This window comes from Macrotis lagotis, chromosome 1, assembly GCF_037893015.1.
Source record: "Macrotis lagotis isolate mMagLag1 chromosome 1, bilby.v1.9.chrom.fasta, whole genome shotgun sequence".
Taxonomy (NCBI): Eukaryota; Metazoa; Chordata; class Mammalia; order Peramelemorphia; family Peramelidae; genus Macrotis; species Macrotis lagotis.
In genome coordinates this window covers 587,738,537-587,761,981 of record NC_133658.1, presented here as the reverse complement: position 1 = coordinate 587,761,981, position 23,445 = coordinate 587,738,537, and the positions used below count along the sequence as shown (strand labels likewise).

General features: G+C 39.1%; 1 protein-coding gene across 1 annotated transcript in view; it reads right to left on the bottom strand.

The window, feature by feature from the left end:
* Positions 1-23,445, bottom strand: part of PCCB (propionyl-CoA carboxylase subunit beta) — a 59,466-nt gene that overhangs the window by 8,280 nt on the left and 27,741 nt on the right. The window contains exons 7-9 of the mRNA XM_074214833.1: positions 23,320-23,428; positions 14,241-14,361; positions 11,371-11,452 (exon numbers count right to left, since the gene is read on the bottom strand). Coding sequence (XP_074070934.1) covers positions 11,371-11,452; positions 14,241-14,361; positions 23,320-23,428 — 312 coding nt within the window. The remainder of the gene's footprint in view (positions 1-11,370; positions 11,453-14,240; positions 14,362-23,319; positions 23,429-23,445) is intronic.

Sequence of the window (23,445 nt, the reverse complement as noted above, 5' to 3'; positions counted from 1 at the left end):
CCACCATAGGACTGTGCCCGTAGCCAGAACTTATCTACTAAATGTTGTTGAGTGAGATCCTGTACCTCATCCTCATTGAATGGCATAGGTATAAGGCCCTTCATCATTTGGATTTTTTTGAGAATTGCCTATTCTTATCCTGTGATGATTTACCTATTGGGAAATAGTTCTTGTCCTTATCTATTAGAATCAGTCCATTATATATTCTGGATAGAAGACATTTGTCATAGAAATTTTCTGTAAAGACTGTTTCTCAGTTAACTACATCTACCTTCAATTGATTTTGTTGAGCAGAAACTTTAATTTTATTAAACAAACCTGTCCATCTTACCTTCTGTGATTCTCTCCATCACTTGCTTGGTCATGAACTTCTATCCATAGTTGAGAAGGGTTTTTCCTTCCTTGTTTATAAGTTTAAACCATATATGCACTGGGAGCTTGTTGTGGCTTATGGACCTGAGTTATTTATATTAACTTGATTTCTTCCAGTTTTCCCAGTAGTTTTTTTGTCAAATAGAGTCCTTAATTCAAATAGATGTGGTCTTAGGTTGCTCAAACATTGGGCTGCAAGGTTGGTTTGTTTCTGTATGTTGTTTACTTAAATTGTTCTACTGGCTGACTTTATTTATTTATTTATTTATTTGAAGCTAGTACCTAAAAAGTTTTGATGGGTTACAGTCTTGGCATTTAAGTTAAGATATGGTACTGCTAGGCCCCTCTACTTCCAAATTTTATTCATTCTTTCCTTTAATATTCTTGATCTTTCATTCCTCTAGATGAATGTCATCATTGCTTTTTCTAGTTCTATAAGGTAACTTTTGGATAGTTTGGCATAGGTACATTAATTTAGAGAATATCATCAGTTTTATTATGCTACTCATTAGCAAAAATATTTCTTCAATCATTTAGATTTGTATTTCTGTAAAGTGTTTTATAGTTGTATCCATATAGTTGCTTTTGAACTGTTGAAAAACTCTCAGATATTATATTACGTATTGATATTTTAGTTGAATTTTACCTTATAACTTTGCTTAATATATTGTTTCAATTAATGTTTGCTTCTTGGTTTCTCTAGATAGATCATATTATCTGATGAAAAGCAATGGTTTTGTTTCTTCTCTACCTATTCTTATTCCCTCGGTTTCATTTTTTTGTCTTAATGCTAAAGTTAGAATTTCTGTTGTTGCTATTGCATTGTTTCAGTCCTGTCCGACCCTTTAAGATCCCAATTGGAGTTTTCTTGGCAAAAATGCTAGTCTGGTTTCCATTTCCTTCTTCAGCTCATTTTACAGATAAGGAAATTAAGGGAAACAGGGTAAAGAGACTTGCCCAGGATCATACCAATAGTAATTGTCTAAAGCCAACATCTGAACTCAGATCTTCCTGACTTCAGGTCCTATGTTATGTCCACTGTGCAATTTAGCTGCCTCCAAGGCCAACAGAGATCTAGTGACTTCCCCAAGGTCTAGCATTTCTAGAAGTATATCAGATATTAATGGTTATAATGGATATCTTTGCTTCTGTCGTTGTTCAATTATCCAGTCATACCTGACTCTTCTTGAGCCCATGGATCACAGCATGCCAATATTGACCATGGAGTTTTCTTGGCAAAGATATTAGAGAAGTTTTCTATTTCCTTCTCTAGTGGACTAAGACAAACAGAGATTAAGTGACTTTCCCAGGGTCACACAGAAAGTCTGGAACTTGATCTGGTTTTTTTTTTGTTTTGTTTTTTAGGTTTTTGCAAGGCAAATGGGGTTAAGTGGCTTGCCCAAGGCCACATAGCTAGGTAATTATTAAGTGTCTGACACCGGATTTGAACCCAGATACTCCTGACTCCAAGGCCGGTGCTTTATCCACTACACCACCTAGCCACCCTTTTTAACTATTTTTCAACAGAATGAATGCTGAATTTTATCTACATATTTTTCACAATCTATTGATTTAATTATATTTTAAACAAATTATTGTTAGTAATATGGTCGATTATATTCATTATTTTCCTTATATTGAACCAACCCTGCATTCTTGGCATAAATCCAACCTAATCATAGTGTTTAATACATTAATATACTGTTATAGTCTCTTTGTTAATATTTTATTTAATATTATGTCATTAGAGATCCTGTTCTATCATTTTCTTTTTTTTTTTCCTTTGCCTAGCAAGGTAATATTTATATCAAAGAAAGAGTTTGGTAGCATCCCTTCTATTTTGTATAATTTATGTCATATTGGAAATAACTGGTTGAATGTTAGATAGAATTCACTTACAAACCTGCATGGTGTCTTCAAAAAAAACTTTTTTTCCTGACATTAGACTGTTTAAATAATATAGTTCTTCTGATAACCTGAGTATTTTTATTATTTTTGTAAACATTCATTTCATCTAAGTTATCAGTTTTAGTAGCATATAATCAAGCAAAAGTTAGCTTGAATGTAAAATGTTTCTCATTGTCATTTTTTAAAATGAAATTTTCTGGGGGCGGAGTCAAGATGGCAGCAAACTCCTTCCCCCCCAAACTCAACCCCCCCCCCAACAAATGATGACTCTAGCCAAAATTTAGAGGGGCAGAACCCACAGAAAGACTGAGTGATACATTTTCCCAGTCCATGATAACTTAGAAGTTCCACAGGAAAGGTGTGTTTCACCAGGACTGGGGGTTGGAAAAAAAGCCTCAGCCACAGCATAGCGCACAGCAGCCCAGCCCAGCCCAGCCCAGAGATCACCAGTAACAGCCTGAAGGGATGGGGAGAGAACTCTGCTACACCAGAATGAGTGTGGGGTGAGGAGCACCGGTTGCAGAATCTGTGAGAATCTGGAGAAAGCAGCCTGTACCCTCAGAGACGGTAAGGGATCAGGGAAGACTGCAGAGATTTCTCTGCTCTCCCTTGGGGTAGGGCTCTGCTGTTTGCCTACACTCAGATCCAGGTTGTAGTTTGGGCTTTCATACCAAGATAGCAGTATCCTCCTTATAGCTCCAGGGAAGAGGGAAGTATGGGGGCCATCTACATATCAAAGGACATGCAAAAGAGCATAAGACCTTGGAGGAATAAAGGTCCCAGTGGGGTGCCCCCCCCAAAAAGACCAAAGCCTTGGAAGTGCTGTCTTGGCTGAGGAAATGAGTAAACAACAGAAAAAAGAAGAATTTGACCCCAGAGAATTAGTTTAGTCCCATGCAAGATCAAAACACATACTCAGATGATGACAAAATCCAAGTTTCCGTATCCAAAAACCTCCAAGAGAAATAGAAAATGGGCTCAGACTATGGATGAGCTCAAAAAAATACTTCAAAAAGCAATTAAGGGAGATGGAGGAAAAATTGGGAGGAGAAATGAGAGTGATGCAGAAAAATCGTGAAAACCAAATCAACAGCTTGGTGAAAGATATAAAAAAATACTGCAGAAAATAATATGTTAAAAACCAGTTTAGGGGGCAGCTAGGTGGCACAGTGGATAGAGCACCGGCCTTGGAGTCAGGAGTACCTGAATTCAAATGTGGCCTCAGACACTTAATAATTACCTAGCCGTGTGGTCTTAGGCAAGCCACTTAACCCCATTGCCTTGCAAAAATTAAAAAAACAAAACAAACAAAAAAACCCCACCAGTTTAGGCCTAATGGAAAAAGCAAAACAAAAGGTAAGTGAGGAGAAGAATGGCTTAAAAAGCAGAACTGGACAGCTGGAAAAGGAGATAAAAAAACTCTCGGAAGAAAATAACTCCTTCAAATGCAGAATGGAACTAAAGAAAGATGATGATTTTGCAAGAAATCAGGAAGAAATAAAACTCTTCCAAAAAAAAAGCCAAAAATTAAAAAAAATGTGAAATATCTCATTGCGGGGGGGTGGCTAGGTGGTGCAGTGGATAAAGCACCGGCCCTGGAGTCAGGAGTACCTGGGTTCAAATCTAGTCTCAGACACTTAATAATTACCTAGCTGTGTGGCCTTGGGCAAGCCACTTAACCCCACTGCCTAACAAAAACCTAAAAAAAAAAAAAAAATCTCATTGGAAAAACAACTGACCTTGAAAACAGATCCAGAAGAAATAATTTTAAAATTATTGGGCTATCTGAAAGCCACAATCAGGAAAAAAGCCTAGACTTCATTTTTCAAGAAATAATACAGCAAAACTGCCCTGAGATCCTAGAAGCAGAGGGTAAAATAGAAATCGAGAGAATTCACTGGTCACCTCCTGAAAGAGATCCCAATAGAAAAACTTCCAGGAATATTATAGCCGAATTCCAAAACTCCCAAATCAAAGAGAAAATTCTAAAAGCTGCCAGGAACAAACAATTCAACTACCAAGGCTCCATAGTCAGGATTACACAGGATCTGGTAGTATCTACATTAAGGGCTCATAGGGATTGGAATATTGATATACCAGAAAGAAAAGATCTTTGTTTACAATAGAGAATCAACTACTCAGCAAAACTGAACATCCTTTTTCAGGGGAAAAGATGGACTTACAATGAAACAGGGGACTATCAAAATTTCCTATTGAAACAACTAGAGCTGAACAGAAAATTTGATCTCCAAGTACAGGACTCTGGTGAACCATGGAGTGGAAGAGAAGGACTAACCATGAGGAAATTAATGAGATTAAACTGTTTGTATTCCTGCATGGGAAGAAGATAATGATAATGCATATGAACTTTCTCATTTATAACAATTGTTAGAAGGAGCCTATATAGACACAACATAAGAAGGAGCGTAACATAAATGGTATAATATAGTAAAAAGATGGGAGTCAATGGGAGATAAAGGAAAGTACTCAGAGGAAGGGAAAGGAGATGAAGAAGCTAAGAAATTTCACATAATATTCAAGAAAAATCTTTTTCAATGGAGTGGAAAAGGGGTTAGGCAAGGTGGAATGAGTGAGCCTTCATTCTCATCAGAAATGGCTCAGAGAGTGGGGCGCGGCTAGGTGACGCAGTGGATAAAGCACTGGCCCTGGAGTCAGGAGTACCTGGGTTCAAATCTGGTCTCAGACACTTAATAATTACCTAGCTGTGTGGCCTTGGGCAAGCCACTTAACCCCATTTGCTTTGCAAAAACGTAAAAAACAAACAAACAAAAGAAATGGCTCAGAGAGGAAATAACATACATAGTTAATAGGGCATAGAAATCTATCTTACCTTAGAGAAAAATAAGAAAGGGACGGGACAAGGGAGAATGGGAGGACATAAGGGGAGAATAGGTGATAGAAGAGAGGGAAGATCAAGGGAGAGGGTACTCAGATCCAACACACTTTTGGATAGGGACAGGATGAAAGGAGAGAGAGAATAGAATAAATGAGAGTGGGGAGGAATAGAATGGAGGTACAGCTAGTAATAGCAACTGTGGGAAAAGTATTGAAGCAACTTCTCTGGTGGACTTGTGATAAAGAGAGCAACTCACCCCAGAAACAGAGCCATTGGAATCTGAACACAGACTGAAGTTCATTTTTTTTCTCTCTCTCTATTCTTGAGGTTTCTCATCTTCTGGGGGGGGGGGGTATGTTTAACACATTCAATTTACATCAATGTATAGCATGGAAGCAATGTAAAGACTATCAGACAGCCTTCTGTGGGGGGGGGGGGGAGAAATTGTAAAATTCAAAAACCTTACAAAAATGATAGGTGCATATTACTATTGTATACAATTGGAAAACAAATAAATGTTAACAAGAAAAAAAATAAAATGAAATGAAATTTTCTGAGGACAATGATCAATGTTGGAAGGGATGTGGGAAATCTGGCACACTAATGCATTGTTGATGGACCTATGAACCAATCCAGCATTTCTGGAGAGCAATCTGGAATTATACCCAAAGGGCAATAAAAATGTGCATACTCTTTGATCCAGCAATACCACTACTGGGTTAATACCCTGAAGAGATCATGAAAAAGCATAAAAATATCAAAGAACTGGAAAATGTGCACATACCCTTTGATCCAGAAATACCACTACATACCCTGAAGAGATCATGAAAAAGGGTAAAAACATCACTTTTGCGCAAAAATATTCATAGCAGCTCTGTTTGTGGTGGCAAAGAATTGGAAATTGAGTGAATGTCCATCAATTGGGGAATGGCTGAACAAATTGTGTTATATGTATGTTATGGAACATTATTTTTCTATTAGAAACCAGGAGGGATGGGAAATCAAGGAAGCCTAGAAGGATTTGCATGAACCGATGCTGAGTGAGATGAGCAGAACCAGAAGAATGTTATACACACAACAACATGGGGTGATGACTGACCTTAATGGACTTGTTCATTCTGTCAGTTCAAGAATCAGGGACAATTTTAGGATATCTGTAATGGAGAATACCATCTGTATCCAGAGAAAGAACTGTGGATTTTAAATGAAGACCAAGACTATTCCCTTCAATTTTTAAAACAAGGTTGTGTTATGTACTATATAATTTTGCTATCTCTAATATTTTATTTCTTCCTCAAGGACATGTTTTTTCTCTCAACACATTCAATTTTGGCCAATGCATAGCATGGAAACAATGTAAAGATTATCAGATTGCCTTCTGTGGGAGGAGGGAGAAAGGAAGTGAGGGTGGAAGGGGAAAATTCTAAAATTCAAAACCTTACCAAAAAATGACAGGTAGAAACTACTATTGTATATAATTGGAAAACAAATAAAATATTTATTAGAAAAAAATGAAATTTTCTGATTTTTTTCCCTTCACACACCAATTCCTCAGGATAAAAATATTTAATTAAGTTTTAATCTTTCCTTGGAAGGTTCTTTACTAAGTATAAATTTTATATAAACTTTCAATAAAAGAAATATTTACTACATATGATTTTTTGCATTTTATGAGTTTTTTATACCTTAAGAGGAGTTGATGCTTTCTGTTTGGCCTCTGCTATTTTCAAGGCATTCAATTCTCGAGTATGGTTTACCATATTATAATTTACCATATTCCAATCTGAGACATTTATTATACTTCCTATTCTTTCTTCCCTAACTCATTCCATTTAATATTACATTTCATATCACATGCTTTATTTATTCTGGTATTCTTAGAGTGCTTGAGTCCAAGTCATTTTTTTTTTAAAGGATCTATTTGGACTGGTATTAGTAGTTATAACTGGATGGGTAATTAATAGAGCTCTGAGATTGGAGTCAAGAAGACTTTAATTGGCAAGCCACCTGAACTCATTCTGCCTCAGTTTCTTCAACTGAAAAAATGGGGATATTACTAGTATTTACCTCACAGGATTGTGGTGATGATCAAATGTGATTATATTTGTAATGTCACATAATTACAATGTTTGTCATAGGCATACAGTAGGCACTTAAATACATGTTCTCTTCTCTCTCTTCTAATTTTGCCTTCTTAGCTTCTCTCAGTATTTCTTCACAGTGCTGAGAATATTCTTCTTCTCCCTGGAGCTCTGTGCTTGGGTCAGACTCTGCTCCCTCCATATTCCTGGGTGGAATGGGCTGGTCTTGCTTCGTGCTGTAGGTGGAAGTGAGCATTTACCCACTTGCAGGAATTTTTGGGCTTTGTCTTGGCTTCTTCTCAGCAGCTCTGCCTCTTGCCCCAACCAGACAGCATTGTCTGTGGTCCCAGATGGCTCCTTGGACTCCAGATGCTGGCCTAGTCCTTTGCCCTGTTGTTTGCCTAGGTGCCAACTGGGTCTGTCTCTGGAGGTGGTTCAGATGAGTGCTGCCTGGGGCTGGGCTGACTGGGTCTCCTGCTAAAGTCCTGGCTACTGAAACATTCTTCCTTCTGTCCACCCACCTTTGCTTGGGTCCACCCAGAACCCCCACTAAGTTCTAGCTGCAACTGCTCTGTGGTTTCCTTTATTGTTTTTCATTCTGATGTATTTTTAGAGCTTTCCTGGATTTTTGAGGGGCATCTGAACTCCTCTGGGTCTTAATCATTGTTGTCTGCTAGAAAAATCAAAATGACACTGAATCTAACTCTTACTAATGAGACTCCAACCCTCTCTATTCTGAATTTGTTGAACCCCAATACTTGTTTTATCAAAACTTGTTTTGAACATCTTGTTTATAACCCTCTACACATCCCTTAACAAACAACATATTGTCATCCTGAATCCTGGTGCCCCCTGACCACAGCCTTGCATCGTGCCTGAAGCCCCCTCAAGCATCCTAAGCCCAAAGGCCCCACTACAACATGCTCACACCCATCTTAGTTTACCTCTCCCTATCTAAGGACCCTACCCCACACCCTACCTAGACCACTTCACCCCAGCATCCTGTAATAAAGCTAATTTGACTAAGAGAAAATCTGAGTCTGTGAAATTCCTACACAAGATGCCTCTGCGATGAACCCCATCATTCCTACACTCAAGAAGTCCTCACTGAGGTCCTAAGTCCATCCATTATGAAGGTTCCTCTCCACTCAAAGGGGAGCTTTCAATCTCAGGAGAGAAATGAAACAATGTCAGAAAAATAAGGATACAGGGAAGCATAAAATGAAGAACCTGATTTAGTTTGACTTTAGTTCACCTCTATGTTATCAGTTTTATGTAACATGAGACCAAATAAAACTGATCTAAGAGTTTATCAAAAGATTTAGGATTAAACATTTCATTTTAGAAAAAAAAGGGAAAAAGATCGCCTACTGCTGTATGACCCAAGTGTAAAAAAAATTCCTTTTTACCCAAATGACTGTTCTTCCTCCCTCATTTTCCATGTTTAATTAGTGTTCAAGTCTTGTTGATTCTACTTGATAAACAAGTCAAGTCAACAATCATTTATCTTGTATTAAGAAATCCTGTACTAAGCCCCAGGGCTACAAACAAAGGCAAAGAGCAACCCCATCTCTTGGAGGGCTCCCAGGCTAACAGGGAAGACAACACACACACACACATACACAACTGTGTACTAGAGGTAATCTAGGAGGGAAGGAGAGCTGCCTTAATGAACGGCCATCAAGAGGACTAGAAAAGACTTCTTGAAGAAAATGGGCTTTTTAGCTGGGACCCAAAGGAAGCCAGGGAAGGCAAGAGACAGAAATGGGGCGGGGGGGAGTATTCCAGGGCTGGGAAGGATGATCAAGAAAAATACAGAATTGGGAAATGACGTGTGAAGTATGAGGAACTGCAAGGAAGCCATTGTCATTGAATCTCAAAATATATGAAGGGAAGTAAAGTGGAAGAAGACTGGAAAGTAGAAAGGGACCAGGTTATGAAGGCTTTAAGAGCCAAAACGAGGATTTTATAAAGCAACAAGGAATCACTGGAGTTTACTAAATGGGAAGGTGACATTCTAGGAGGATCATTTTGAGCAGGTGGACCAGAATGGCAAGAGACTTGAGGCAGGGAGATCAACCAAATAGTTCACACAGCACAAGAGTAGACCCTGTACCAAGATGGTGGCAATGTGGCATCTTTCTTCTTCTCTCCACTTACTAAGCTACCTCCCAAGTTCAAGCCCTCAGCTTTAGACACTGCAACGGCTTCCACACTGATTTTTCTGTGCCATCTCCTCTCTAACTCACCTTCCACATAGATGCAAAATAATCTTCCCAAAGCAAGAATATTACCAGGTCAATTCCAGTTTTAAAGTCTTCAGTGACTCCCTATTTTCTCTTAGATAAAATGACAGTTCTTAAGCCTACCATTAAGGGTTCCACAATTTGACACCAAAATGATCTCTCCAACTTAGCTTAATTACTCTACTTCATGCATTCTAGGTTTCCATGGATATTGTGATGACACTCAAAAGTCACTATCAAAAATTCAATTTATCTTCCCCTTCTTCCCAACTGCTATTAGTAGAACCATTACCCTGTCTAAGGATAAAAATTTTGAATTCACTTTTGATTGCTCACTCTTTAGTCTCTAAATCCAAAAGGTCACCAACTCAGCCAATTCGTAAGACAGATCATAGATTTAGAGCTAAAAGAAATTCCAGATAAAACTGAATGTAATATCATTTTTCAGATGAAGAACCTTCAGCCCTAAGAGATAAGTGACTTGCTCAGGATCAGATGGCAGTGCCTGTGGAGGGCTTTGAACCCAAGTTTTCCTGACTCCAAGTTTATCCACTATAGCACACTGCTTCTCTAGATCACTTTCCTTCACATCAGTATCCAACCCTTATGGAGCTACAACAGGTCATTTAATGCAAATGTTGATCATCTCATAGCAAAATTACTTCAAAAGCCTCTTAACATCTCTTTAATTTCTCCCACTTTAAATCCAGTAGTAATAATCTTAAAAATAACTGCTTTGATTTACATTATTCCTCTATTCAGAAACTTATTGTCTACTATATCATGCTATAATATACTAAAATATATTAATATAATATACTAAAGTGGATGTGGATTTTAGTACTATATAGTTATACTATACATATTTATCATACATATTTAGTAATAGATTTATACTACATATGAACATATAAGATATATTAATATATCATATTAAAATAGACTGCATATTTTACTATATATTTATACTATAGGATATGGACCTCACAGACTCTTACAAGTATGGAACCTCTAAGCTGGTGGTTTGGTAAATGATTACATAAGCATACATACTGCAGGGGCATCAGATACTCCCTGATACGACTTGTTGCTTTGGTGAAAATTAGTGACTTATAAGTCCCCTGGGAGACTCCCAAGGCACAGGTTTCTTAGAAAGCTTTAATTTTTTCACATATAAAAAATGACTCACCCTTTCAAATAAATTCCCAAGGAGATTCAGTTCCATCATTTTCAACTGGAATTGAATAAGTTCTGAAGGCTATCTCTAATGCTATAATTCTGTGACTTTGAAATGTCAGAATAAAGATTTGGTGTAGATTTTTTAAAAGCTCTCCAAGAATCAAATTATCATTCTCTATAAATAATTAAATAATAAATAGCAATTTTCACATGGACTGTGAATCTCTAGTAAGTTAACAAAGTTTGTGAAACATATATTTTGAAAACAGTAAGGGGAGGCTAGGTGGTGCAGTGGCGCAGCTAGGTGGCGCAGTGGATAAAGCACCAGCCCTGGAGTCAGGAGTTACCTGGGTTCAAATCCGGTCTCAGACACTTAATAATTACCTAGCTGTGTGGCCTTGGGCAAGCTACTTAACCCCATTTGCCTTACAAAAACCTAAAAACAAAAAACAACAAAAAAAAACAACAACCAGTAAATATTCCTAAAACCAAAGTTCGCTCTTGGCCTAATTCTAATCTATTTACTATTTCTGATAAAGGCATTTGCCCATCATGACTACCACCACCACAACCAAAAGAAGTACGTTAGTTAAATGAAACAATCTTGGAAATCTTGCTGGCTGGTACTCCAAACAGCCAACTTCAAACCTTGAGGTCAAGTCTCCCACCTTCAGCTAGTCCCCCAGCATTGTCAGAAAGGGTCAACAGAGTCAGAGGGAATACTTACTGCGTGTACTATATCCACCATGTCATAGGCTTTGGTAGACTCCAGTGGGACTAGCATGTCCAGCTCAGGAACCAGACGGTCACTGAGAGTAAACAAGAAGAGGAGAGGACAGGATTAGTAATTACTCAGCAGGCATTTATTAAGTATCTATCATGAACCAGGCACTGGGGACAAAATGACAAAAATAAATTACCCAGAGGCCCACTTGTGTATCAGGACTTCATTATTCACATTATGCCCTAAGAAACATGGGCATCAAATATACAGTCTTCGTTTTGGATGGTTGGAATCATGAAATGAATCATGTAGTTAGCACTTACCAGAATACGCAATGATCAGTGTTCTTTTCAATAATAAAAATCACTATTATTCCATGGAACAAGAGTGGATTGCCCAATTAGTTGCACATTACTAACAATGGAATGAAAACTTTAGCAACATGATCTATACAATCTCAGAAGCTGGGAAAGAGATAATTTTAATGAACAGAATTCAGAAATCTGAAACAAAAGAACAAGTGCTTTGGAAATAAAAGTACGAGCTTTGCAATGGCCTCTGAGTCTCAAACAAAACCATACAGGGTAGGAAGGCTGACCTCTGAAAACCACAAAAGAGCAGCAATGGCCTTTCCTGTTGTGACAAGAGAAGTAGAGGGAAGGAAAAAGTCAAACATTTTGATTAGTAGCATTTGGCCCAGACTGTGGTTTCATTGATAAAAGGGCACTCCCAGATGAAGAAAGCCCCCCCCACTAGTACAGGTCAGCACCTGCTCCAAAGCCACCCTCTTTTTGCAGTCTGGGGAAAGCTAAGTACCCCTTCTCAAAATCATGTTTTTAAATGCATAAAATAAAAAACAGAGTACAAAGGCCAATTACACCAAAATGAAATTATAAAAATATTAAGATAACAAACTCAAATGTCCAAAGTGAAGAAGCTCTGTCTTCGAGAGCTTCCTAGAGCAGCTACAGAGGCTCACATAGCTAGGATGGTCAAGGGCAGGCTTTTAGATCTTCCTAACCCAGAAGCTGGTTAGCAATCCATCATGGATACTTTCTTTGCTTAATATCATCACGCTATTTAAAATACATGGGAGGGGCAGCTAAGTGGCGCAGTGGATAAAGCACTAGCCCTGGAGTCAGGAGTATCTGGGTTCAAATCCAGTCTCAGACACTTAATAATTACCTAGCTGTGTGGCCTTGGGCAAGCCACTTAACCCCATTGCCTTACCAAAAGAAAAAAAAACCCTAAAAAAATAAATAAAATAAAATATGTGAGAGAATGAAATAAGTACTGATGTGTTTCAATGGAATAGCCTCAGATTCAGTGAAAATTTTCCACCACCTCCCCTTTCACATGCTGAGTAGGGTACATAAAAAGGGTTAGTCCCCTCCACCTGTTACCACTCCCCAAAGTTGATCTGAGGACAAGTCCCTGAATGGGGGACAAAGAAAACATCAGACAACTAACCCTAGAGCACTAGAGTGTGAGAAGATATTTCAAATCTGTTAGGGTCTTAGGTCCTTATCCTCAAAATAAGGAGTTCGGCTCTTAATGCCTTCCAAAATCCCTCCCAGGGCTGACATCCTTCAACACAGGATTCTGACCAACCTTGGACCCCTGAAAGGATAAGTCAAAGATGGCAAAGACCACTCTGCTCGGCTGAGATCTAAAAGGTCAAAGTGAAAAAGTGATTTCTTTTTTGCCTTACATATTTGCAGCTCCCCTGGAAAGAAGAAATATTGTGAATAAGCAAAAAATGCAGAAACAAAGACCTAACCCCTCCTGTTTGTTTTTTCTTACAAGAATACTTGTCCAAAAACCTCCTGTTTAAAACTGATTTCTTTGTAACATCCTCCAGGAGCATGTAGGAACTTTACTGAGAAGACTAGATCAACTTTAATGTAACTTTTCTACTCAGGAACCATCCTTGACCCATATGAGTTCCTTGACAAATACATAATTACTTTCAACAAATATAACCCAGTAGGTTTCTACCAATCCTTTTCCAAATCCTCATCCCACATTTCAATATCCAAAAATGGTTTATCCTTAAGATAAGCCTCAGACTCCAGCACTTAAGGTCAGAGAAGTCAGACAGGGACAAAGCTGCCCATTCTGGATCAGTGCAGAAGAGCCACAAAACATGGAAGGGAGAGTTTTGAGAACATTAGCAATTCAAGGCCACCTTCAGGCATTGCTTCACAAGATCTAACTGTGATTCTCTCCCTTGATATCCCATGTCATATGTCATCAGACACAATTAAACTATTTCCTCTCAAAGACACTGGAGAATGTGATAACAGTAAGAGACAAAACCTACGCAGAACAAATGCCCTTACTACAAACAATTCAGACATTAATGTGCATACCATTTTACAAATAATTTTCAGGTTGTTTGGATGAATGTCAAAATATGGAGAAAACTTATAATCTTATCATCCCTAACAATACTGTACAAGTCTTCTGGAAACTAATTTTTCCTATCTCTCATCCTATCCCCATACTATTCATTCAACAAGCAACGAGTAAATTACTACTCCATGGAAGGAACTGTACTGGCTGCAGGTCTATGAATAGTTTACAAATCTAGATAGATAGATGATAGAGATAAGCAGATAGGTAAGTAGATGATAGAGCACTTGGCAGTTTACAAAGTAGTTTATATATAATATCTCATTTGATGATTATACCAAAGTTGTAAGACAGGCAGTGTAGGCATTAGTATTTCCAGTTTACAGATGAGCAAACTGAAGCTCCAGATAATCAAGCAATCTGATCAAGCTTTAGACACTTAATAATTAAGTGAGCAAGTCACACTTAACCTCATTGCCTTGCAAAAAAAAAAAAGTGCTCCATTTTCTATCACTTACCACCGGTCATGACATTCACGTATTGGAGCTGGATCCTGGTTATTCAAAGGTAAATAGTTGAAGAATTCTCGGAGATTAAATAGGGCATCTATGTCATTTTCAAATGCTCTGTGTGCCACCCCTAGAAAGAAAAGGCAAAAGGAGATTAGGCTTCAGACAGATGGTTCAACTGGTCCAAAGTACTGCTTAAGTATCATTCCTGCTGTTTAAGTTTTGCTTGGAAAGAAAGTTCTTTTTTTTAACAACATTCATCTAATGGGCCATTCACCTACCCCTCTCTCAGAAGTGATGGGTTTTCAGTTTGTCTGAGCCACTTACCTTTGTAACCCTGGGCAAATCACCTCAGCCCCTGCACTTTAGTTTCCTCATCTTTGGGTGGACTAACCAGATGATTTCTAAGGTTCCTTCTAGTTCTAAATCTTATGATCCTAAATTTATACACAACTATAAAAGAATAGTTCCTTCCCTAGAACAATTTTTCCAAAGATATTCTAAAATAGTCCAAAGGCTCTAGAAAAGGGAGAATACTCTTCACAGAAAAATTGTAGCAATCAGACCTCTGTCCTTCTATTTAATTTGAGGGCCAATAAAGCATAGGTAATTGGGCCTATGTGTGTGTGTATGTGTATATATATATATATACACATACACACACACACACAAATATACACACACACGGAATCACACACACACACACACACACACACACACACACACACACACACACATGGAGAGTATAATGAAAAGTATTAGCCTTAGAGTCAGGAGATCTTTATTCAAATATGACTTCTTATGCTGACTAATTGGCCTTGGACAAGTGACTTAAGGCCCCTGAGTGTGACCTGACCCATCCAATGCAAGGGCTAGAGGAAGGGGTCTTGGAGTCCACTCTACATCTCTATGAATATGATATATACAGATGTATATATCATATATATCCAGATGTATATTGTACAATGATCAATGAATTCTATGGCCTGTCTATCCAACTGCAGGTCATAATCTAGAGGAAACATTAATTATCCACTTATTTTTTGTTATGTGAATAAACAAACTGAACACTTGAGTGATTGTAGATCTCCTCCTGGTGGCTTTACAAGGTTCTGGCATCTGATGCAACTAATATGATGCTCCATGCATTCCTCAGATATCACCATTCATAATTTATATTCAAGCTCAAGAAATATAGTAAGGGGTATTTCTTTGTGGGAGCTGGAAGGTGGTGAAAGAGAGAAACAGTTATTACTGAACATATACTACTCAGTGATAAATCTAGTTTGGATTTTAGGATACATATTTGAGTTCAAGATTTCAATGTGTTTATAACTCATCTACTATGTGCTGGGGACATAAAGACAAAATGGAAAATCATTCCAGGTTTACAGAGTTTAGAGCCTACTGGAGAATTACAGGAGGTAAAGAGAAGTAAAAGGACATTAATTTTCAGTAGGAGGAAACCTGAAAGACTAGCTTTAAGAAATTGAATTAGAGGAATTCAGTGAGACAGAAGTAAAGATAGAGTGCATTCCAGGCCCTGGGGACCCCAGCAGAAGGAGCTTCTAGTTTGGGAACATGCAGTAGGTTAGTAGGACTATATGTTAGAGTAGGTGAAGGATGGTCATGTGTGGGAGGAAAAAGAAACTGGAACCAGATTTAAGCAGTATTAAATGTCAAGCTGAGGAGTTTGTATTTTAACCTACAGGAGAGCAGGGAGTCACCAAAGATGCTTTTTTTTAAGATTTTTGCAAGGCAAATGAGGTTAAGTGGCTTGCCCAAGGCCACACAGCTAGGTAATTATTAAGTGTCTGAGGCTGGATTTGAACACAGGTACTCCTGACTCCAGGGCTGGTGCTCTATCCAATGCACCACCTAGCCACCCAAAGATTCTTAAAAAGAAGAGTGATATGGTCAGATTGAACTTAATAAAGATTATTTTGTCAGCTATGGGGTTGTAGAAGGTTGCTGAAGGAAGAAACTAGAAACAGGAAGAACAAGAACAAGTTGGCTGTATCTATTCCATGCCACCAACTTGGTGTTGCATTTTAAAATTTAAATTAAAAGAATATCAGGAAACTGATAACAGTTTCTTTTAGTAAAAGGTTGTTCTGATTATATTTGATTAAATTAAATACTTTCAATGGTCTGAGCACACCAAGCACCAAGGCAGATTGCATGTTCCCTACATCTCATCCTGGGCAACTTTTTTTTTTAAACAAGTTTACAAGTTCTACCTTTTTTTAAAAAAAATGTTATTTAAGCCAATGGGGTTAAGTGACACACTCAAGGTCACACAGCTAGGCAATTACTATCAGAGGCTGAACTCAAACTCAGATCCTCCTGACTCCAGGGCTGGCATTCTGTCTATTGCGCCACCTAGCTGCCTCCCACAAGTTTCCTTTTTATTGAGGAACTTTACAATTTGCTGAACCAAAAGTTATCTCAGCTTAACTTATCCCCAAAAGAGAATTTCTCCTTATTCTATGACTACAAGTAAACTGAATAATCTCCCTAGAGAGAGTGAGTCCTAGAGAAGTGGAGGAAGGACTTAGATCTTATGAGACACAGGCTCTCTGTGATGGTGTCTTCTTTATTTTGTTTTATCCTGTCATTTTGAAAGATGGAAAACAAGAGTGGTAGCAGTGGGCCCTCAGCTGACATAGGGACATATTCTATGACTTCTAAAATTTTTATAATTTTAAGATGTCCCAACCCATCCCTGACCAAAGCAATTCAGGGCACTCTGGTTCCTAGTCCACTGTCCCTTTGCTTCCTGGGCAATTCTTAACCCTATTTTCTCATAAACACTCGGTAAAAAAGTTACCACATAAGCTAGAGTCTTCTTTTGGGTCTTTTAGCATCTTGTCAGTAATAAGGTAGAGAAAATGAATTTGTGGTTTCTCCTTCTTGCTATATAATGAATCCCTCTCCTTTTCTTCATTCATGCCTTCATACTATTAAGAAAAACTTAGGTGAGACAGCTTTATTAATTCCACTTTCCTAATTTACTCAATAATCAATCTGAATCAAGATACAAGGTTCCCATTCCATATTTCCTACCACAAGGAGAAAGGGCAGTCTGTGGGAATTTAGGATCAAAATCTCAAGATTTAGAATTGCATTAAATTGCATTACATTACAATTTCATCTAGTCTAGCAAGGAAGCTAGTAGAGCAGTGGGCAGAGCCTGGACTTGAAGTCCGGAATACCCCCGAGTTCAAATCCAGGCTTGGACCCTTATTAGCTGGGGGACTCTGGGCAAATTACTTAAGCCTTTTTTGCTTCAGTTCCTCATCTGTAATATGGGGGCATACTAGAGAAGGAAGTGGGGAAACCACACCAGTATCTCTGCCAAGAAAACTCCATGGACAAAATCCATGAGGTCACAAGAAGTTGGACACAACTAGACAACAACCAACCACCACCCTGTGTGTGTCACTTGATCTGTCTGCCTCAGTTTCCTCAACTGTAAAATGGGGATAATAACAACACCCACTCACAGTGTTGTGGGGATCAAGTGGGGCTTAATAAATTCCCATTCTGACGCCCTGCTCTCTACTGCCCCCCCTCTTCTCTCCATTTCATAGGAGAGGAAACTGAAGCAGAAGAGTAACATGAGTTACTCTTGTCTGAGTTTGTCCAGTAACAGAGTGAACCAGTAAATTCTGTCACTCCTCTCTGTGCTCCTTCCACAACAACACATTTAAACCACCTGAGGGTAAAGGGTCTTCAGATCTTCCACTGGCCCAGAAGGCCCTGTCTCCTGATGCCCCTGCCAGGGCATCAAGCACCTTCCACACCCATGTCCACAGCCTGGTAACAGGTATATTGGGGAGGTTAGAAAGCCTGAGTTAGACTGACTACTTACTGGAGATTTCTTTGGGGATTTTAATATTTAAAAACTGCATTGGGGCAGGTAGGTGGCACAGTAGCTAGAGTGTCGGTCCTGGAGTCAGGAAGACTTGAGTTCAAATTCAACCTCAGACACTTAATAATTACCGAGCTGTGTGTGACCTTGGGCAAGTCACTTAGCCCCACTACCTTACAAAAACCAAAACAAACCAAAACCCAACTACATTGTAAACAATAGAAGAAAAATTACTGAAAACAGTCTCTTAGTTCCTTTCAAGTGTGAAAGGGCCCTCCAATTTTCATTTGGTGCAAACCTCCAGTGAATTCTGGACAGCTATGGCTTCTTAGTTCTTTTTACAATAACCAATATATATATGTATGTATGTATAACAGCCAAAAACCCGCCCAAATCCCCGGAACTAGCATGACTGCTGCTGCCTTCTACTTATTTTCCCATCACTATTTCTGGGGTCACAAATGTTAACACTGTGGAAAAACAGAAATCTTTTTTAGAAAATCTTCAGACAGGGGCAGAGACAAGATGGTGACAAGAGAGGATCTTGTCTTAGGTGCTCTCTCATAAAACTTCTAGACTAAGGACTCTAACTAAATTTTTGAGAGACAGAACCCACAAAGGGACCCAGTGAGGCAGTTCTCCTACTCAAAGTAACCTGGAAAAGAGCATAAAGGCTCTGCTCCCCAGGGTCGGAGGGGCGGCCCGCCAGAGCCAAAGAACTTCAGCCTCCCAGAGGCAGTCCCAGGGCGCTGGGAGCCGTGGCTCACAGCAGCGGGGAAGTTTCCTGACCCATACCCCCGGAAGCACCAGACACAAATTAAGGGAACAGCAGGGGACCTCTGCCAGAGCAAGCATGTGAAGCCCAGCCTTCAGGGAACACAGTGAGCAGCTTGGACTGCCCTCCAGATGCAGGAACCAGAAGCAGGAGCCCCCAGGGCATGAGCCCATTGAACCTTAGGGAGGGGAGTGAAGAGAGAGAGAGACTGCAGAGCTCTCTCCTCTGCCCCTGGAACAGGACTCTGGGGCTTTGACCACATTCAGATCCTGATCGCAGTCTAGGCCCCCCCATAGAAGAGCAGGGGCCCCCCTACCTCAGCCCCATGGCAGAGGGGGGCGCTTATGGTCATTCACAGACCAGGAGGGAGGACAGAGCCTCACACACTGAGATCCTTGTGGGAGTGTCCCAAAAGCTCAGGAAGCACCCCCAAAACAGGCTAAGGTTGGGAAAATGAGCAAGCAGAGAAACAAGAAGAACACCACTGAGAAATATTTTGCCTGTGAGCCCAAGAAGGATCAAAACACTCAGTCTGAAGATGAGGAAGCACAAGCTCCTACATCTAAAGACTCCAAGGAAAACAGAAATTGGGCTCAGTCTATGACAGAGCTCAAAAAAGACTTTGAAAATCAAATGAGGGAGTTAGAAGAAAAACTGGGAAAAGAAATGAGAGAGATGCAGGAAAAAATATGAAAATGAAGTCAGCAGCCTAGTCAAGGAAATCCAAAAAAAATGCTGAAGAAAAATAGCATGCTAAAAACCAGCTTAGGTCAAATGGATAAAACAGTTCAAAAAGTTACTGAAGAGAAGAATGCTTTAAAAAGCAAACTTGGCCAGATGGAAAAGAGATAAGAAAGCTCTCTGAGGAAAACAAATCCTTCAGACAAAGAATAGAACTCAGGGAGATTGATGAATTTATGAGAAATCAGGACTCAATACTTCAAAACCAAAAGAATGAAAAATTAGAAGAAAATGTGAATCATCTTTTTGAAAAAACAACTGACATGGAAAACAGATTTAGGAAAGATAATTTAAAAATTATTGGAATACCTGAAAGTCATGATCAGGAAAAGAGCCTTGACATCATTTTCAAAGAATTACTACAGGAAAATTAGCCTGATATCCTAGAAGCAGAGGGCAAAATAGAAATGGAGAGAATACACAGATCCCCCCGAGAAAGAGATCCCAAAAAACCAACCCCCAGGAATATTATAGCCAAATTCCAGAACTCCCAAGTCAAAGAAAAAATATTACAAGCAGCCAGAAGGACACAATTCAAATACCATGAAGCTGCAATCAGGATCTCATAGGACTTAGCAGCAACTACATTGGAAGCTCATAGGGCTTGGAATATAACATACTGGAAAGCAAAAGAGCTTTGAATGCAACCAAGAATCAACTACCCAGCAAAACTGAATGTCCTCTTCCAGGGAAAAAGAGGGACTTTCAATGAACCAGGGGAATTTCAAATGTTCCTGTTGGAATGGCCAGAGCTGAACAGAAGGTTTGATCTTCAAATACAGGACTCGGGTGAAACATAGAGATTGGAGGAGAAGGGGAAAATATGAGGGACTTAATGAGGATGAACTGCATGTATTCCTGCATAGAAAAGTGACACTGATAATACTCATATGAACCTTCTCAATTAACAGAGCAGGTAGAAGGACATTTTATAGATGAAGCACAGGAGAAAGCTGAATTTGAAGATAAAATATGGTATAAAAATGGAGTTAATAGAAAAAAGGGAAATGTAATGGGAGAAAGAAAAAGGAGAGGGAGAATAGGCCAAGATATTTCATATAATAAGATTTTTCTTTATTACAATGAGCTATTGCAATGATATGGAAGGGAGGAAGGCAAGGGGGAATGAGGGAATCTTTGCTCTCATCAGAGGTGGCTAGGAGAGGAAACAGCATATATACTCAATGGGGTATAGACATCTGGAGTAAGAAGGAGAGAAGGGGTGACAGGGGGAAGAGGTGGGGATGTGAATGAAGGAGGAGAGGATGGACCATGGGGGGAGAGTGGTCAGATATAACACATTTTCTTTTTTACTTCTTGCAAGGGGGTAGGATTGGATGCCCTGTCCAGGACGATAGGGCCAGGTGGATGCTGGGCCTAAGGGGTGATAGGGGGCTCAGGGCCTCTTGGCCCCAGGGCCAGGGATCTGTCTGCTATGCCACTCAGCTACCCTACAGCAGAGTCAGTGAAAGGAGAGAGAAAATATAGTACATGGTAGTGGAGAAATAAGAAAGGAAGGAGTTGCAATCAGCAATGGCAACGGTGAAAAAATATGGAAGCAACTTTTGTGATGGACTTATCATAAAGAATGTGATCCACCCACGACAGAGTTTGTGGTGTTGGATGGAACACAGACTGAAGCACATTTTTTATTATTATTATTTGGGGGGGGGTACAGGGAAAATGGGGCTGGGTGGCCTGCCTGGGGCTGCATAGCAGGGTGATCATTGGGTGTCTGAGGCTGGATTCGGACCCGGGTGCTCCTGGCTCAAGGGCCAGTGCTCTGTCTGCCACCCAGCCACCCCTACTATTATTACTATTTTATTTTATTTTAGGTCTTTTTTCTTCTTTTTTTGGTTTATTCAGGGCAGTAGGGTTGGGGTGGCTTGCACGTCACACAGCTGGGTGACTGTTGGGTGTACGGGGCTGGATATGGGCTTGGGTGCTCCTGGCTCCAGGGCTGGTGCTCTGTCCACTGTGCCACCTGACCATACCTACAATTATTATTTTTTTTATTATAATTCTTTTCTCTCTCCTTTAACTTTATCACTCAAGTGAGTCTATTTTGGGGGGAAGGGCTATTTTGTTTACTCTTAAAGAATATTTTATTAATGTATTAAAAAACATTGTACAAAATGAGAATAAATATTAAATGAAAGAAAAAAAGAAAAAAAAAAGAAAATCTTCAGGTTTTATAACTGTAACCAAGATTAAAAGGAATGTAGTAAGTTGGGAAACAATTTTTACAACCAGTGTTTCTTTTCTTCTTTTTTAGTTTTTGCAAGGCAATAGGGTTAAGTGGCTTGCCCAAGACCACACAGCTAGGTAATTATTATGTGTCTGTGGCTGGATTTGAACTCAGGTACTCCTGACTCCAGGGCCGGTGCTCTATCCACTGCACCACCTAGCTGCCCCACAACTAGTGTTTCTGACGAAGGACTCATTTCTAAAATATATAAAGAATTGAATCAAATTTATAAAAAGTCATTCCCTAATTAACAAATGGTCAAAGGATACGGAAAGATAATTCTCAGATGAAGAAATTAAAGCTATATGAAAGTCATATGAAAAATTGTTCTAAATCATAACTGATTAGAGAAATGTAAATTAAAGCATTTCTGGGGCAACTAGGTGGTGTAGTGGATAGAGCACCGGCCCTGGAGTCAGGTGTACCTGGGTTCAAATCCGGTCTCAGACACTTAATAATTACCTAGCTGTGTGGCCTTGGGCAAGCCATTTAACCCCATTTGCCTTGCAAAAAAAAAAAAAAATTAAAAGCACTTTTGAGATACCACCTTACACTTCTCATATTGTCCAATATAACCAGAAAGGAAAATTATTAGCATTAGAGGGGATGTGGGAATCCAGGACACTAATGTATTGTTGGTGGAATTGTGAACTGATCCAACCTTTCTGGAGAGCATTCTGGAATCATGCCCAAAGAGCAATAAAACTGTGCGTGCACTCTGATCCAGCAATACCACTACCGGGTCTTATACCCTAAAGAGATCAAGAAAAGGGGTAAAAAATCTCACATGCATGAAAATATTCCTAGCAGCTCTTCTTTTGTGAAATAGAGGGGATGCCCATCAACTGGGGAATGGCTGAACAAGTTGTGGCAAGAACTGAGGTTGAGTGAAATGAGCAGAACCACAATAATATTGTACACACTAACAACAACATGGGGTGTTAACTATGATGGATTTATTTCAATAATCAAAGACAATTTTAAAGACTTGTGGTGGAGAATACCATCCATAGTCAGAGAAGGATTTGTGGAGTTTAAATGAAGATCAAAGTTTACTATCTCCAATTTTTAAAAGTTGTCTTATATATTGTCATTTTTTCTCTCTAACATTTTCTTTATTCCATTTAGGTTTGAGACTTCTCTCTCACCATGATCAATATGGATCTATGTTTAGCATGGTTATAAATGTAGAGCCCATATTAGATTGCCTTCTATCATGGGGAGGGGGAAAGAAAGTAGGGAAGAGAAAAATGTAAAACTTAAAACCTTGCAAAAAAAAATGATTGGTAAAACCTACTGTTGCATGTAGTTGGAAAAAAAACTAAACAAAAAGAAAATCTTCAGAAAATTCTTTTTAAAAAGAATATACTTATCATCCATTTCAAAAAAGTGTTTCAATCATTTTCAGAAGAGAATCATTAGCTGACAAGGACAATGGGATTTTTCTCACCTGACATTGTTGTATGTGTCTTGGCACCACCAAGTTCTTCTTGGGTAACATCTTCATTGGTGACAGACTTTACTACATCAGGGCCCGTGATGAACAGATAGGATGTATCCTGCAATCACAGATTTC